General features: G+C 41.9%; 2 protein-coding genes across 2 annotated transcripts, besides 1 other annotated feature; both read left to right on the plus strand.

The window, feature by feature from the left end:
- The first annotated feature begins 205 nt into the window (after positions 1-205).
- Positions 206-252: a microsatellite.
- Positions 253-287: 35 nt separating this feature from the next.
- Tco025E_09579 (uncharacterized protein) lies at positions 288-1,547 on the plus strand (the record flags this gene model as incomplete). The annotated part of the gene is made up of 1 exon (XM_029376391.1): positions 288-1,547. The coding sequence occupies one exon, from the start codon at positions 288-290 to the stop codon at positions 1,545-1,547; it is 1,260 nt and encodes a 419-aa protein (XP_029223490.1).
- Positions 1,548-1,677: 130 nt separating this feature from the next.
- Tco025E_09580 (uncharacterized protein) lies at positions 1,678-2,146 on the plus strand (the record flags this gene model as incomplete). The annotated part of the gene is made up of 1 exon (XM_029376392.1): positions 1,678-2,146. A coding segment is annotated over one exon (469 nt), but the record flags the coding sequence as incomplete, so codon positions are not given.

The raw sequence follows: 2,146 nt of genomic DNA on the forward strand, positions 1-2,146 counted from the left end.
AGCCGATTTTAGTTCCTCTGCGCCGATTTGTTTATATGGGAGGTTTTTTTACCTTTTTTTGTCTCATTTTTATAATGATATATCTCGAAGTGGATTTCTGGCACTCTAGCATTATTTATTTATTTTCTTGTATTCAACCCAATTTCGTTTGGTGAGCTTGTTTTGGTCGATGTTTTTTCTTTATTCATATATGAAAATGGCTGCTTTCTTGTTTTCTTGTTTTTTTTCTTTGTTTTGTTGTTGATTGTAGTTTATTCCCTCTACGCAAACACTGAAGTTGTCTGAAGATGGACAAGGCCAGACCATTTGAATATGTTTATCGACTACCAACAACCACCATTGAAGAGTTGAACTACGCTGAGGCTGTGTATGACCGCCAAGTGCTTTTAAACGAGACATGGCAGTCCTATGCGTTGCGGAAAGGCAGGCATGGTGAAGTTGAGGACGAGCACGTTAAGTGGATTACACGGACGTGGGAGGATGAGGAACAGGCGCGGGTGGAGCAGCGCCGTTTTTTAGATCAGGCAAATGCCGAAGGTGAAGAACAGATTGCCGCAAGGGAAGCGATGTTAAGGTCTAAGCAAGAAAAATCGGCAGCAGCCGTAGCACACATGATGGCCTTCCAAGAAAAACTTATCTCGGATAGGGCGGTCTGTCGTCATAATTTGTATGTTGACTTTGATCTTCTTCAGAGTAAAAAGTTTATTGGAGAACAAAATATTCTTGCTCTGGAAGAAGAGTGTTTGAGGTTGTTTCAAGAGGCTGGATTAGAGGGATTGTCTGAGGGACTCTTTCTTCATGGGGACTGTCATCGAATCTTCTGTTTGATGAAATTAAATGATAGACTTCGGAAAGAAGAGGAAGAAAGACAAAGAATTGCCGAAGAGCGAGAACGTGCCATTGAGGAAGAAAGAAGGAGGGAGGAAGAGCGGCAGAAAGCGTTGGAGGAGGCTGAAAGACTTAGAAGGGAAAGTCAGGAACAGGCTAAGATGCTTGAGAGAAAAAGACGAGAAGAGGAACGTCGCGCCAAGGCCAGATCGGAAAGAGAAAGGATAAAGCATGGTCATAGCATTCAGGAGGCTTCATTATCTGAGAACAAGCCACAAATTTTGACTGCTGTAGAGGAAGTTCTACCATCGGTAGTTGAGGAATTGAATGTGCCTGTTCTAGAGCAAAAGAGGATTGTTTTTGTTCCTCCTGAAGGGGAGGATATCATTTCACTTATTCGCAGTGCATCTTCTATTTTAGGTGCTGCTGGCGACACTTCTTATGTCATGAAAATCGACAAGGAGCTGATGAAATCAACGGTTGTTTGCCAAAATGGATGTTATTTGGATGATCCTAAAAAGGGTGAAACGTTTCATCTTTTGGGAAAAACAATAATGGAAAAAAACGCGTTATCCGTTTCTTCGGAGAGACTCCATGGTGCTTCGACGCGTTTCTTTGAACAATATTATTCTTCGAGAGTAGAATATATTGAAAATAGCCGAACGGATGGTAGATGTTTTTTATTTGATACCTCGGGAGAAAAAAAGATGAAGGCGTAATTTTTCTGCCCATAATGCTTTCCGGATTGAGCTATGCACCCTATGTTTTTGCGACCTCGCGTGATGGAAAAATAGTTTTCTTCCAACTGAGGTGGAGGAGGCCGCAAAAGTCGTATGGGAAGTGAGTCGAATGATGGACGTAAAACTTGAAAGGGACAGAAAATCTCAATTATGCCAAGAGTGTGTTGAGTGGCTTTCTGTTGTAACAGGATGTGAGAATTGTTATGCTTCTTTGCAGGATGGGGAGAGTGATTCTATGACGTACGTGGCGGCGTCTTCATCGCATCTTTTCATGATTGGAAAAAAACATGATCTTGTTGAAGAAGAAAGGGGATATGGTATTAGTTTTAATGCTTGCAAAGCTGCAACCGTTCAGGGTGATTCCATGTTGCTTTGTATCGATGATGTAAGTGACAGCAGTTGCGTTCCGTTTCAGGGCCAAAAGGTCAAGACCTTTTTGGAAGGTGAAAAAACAGGTAGCTTACTACTAGGAACGATCACAGGTAACGACTCAAATGGAGAGTGTCGTTCTCTCGGGGTGGTGTTTCTAGATTTTATTGGGACAAAACGGAAGTTTTCTGAGTCTGATAAAGAAATAC

The sequence above is a fragment of the Trypanosoma conorhini genome (genome assembly GCF_003719485.1).
Source record: "Trypanosoma conorhini strain 025E chromosome Unknown Tco_14.4_contig_01179, whole genome shotgun sequence".
Lineage (NCBI taxonomy): Eukaryota > Euglenozoa > Kinetoplastea > Trypanosomatida > Trypanosomatidae > Trypanosoma > Trypanosoma conorhini.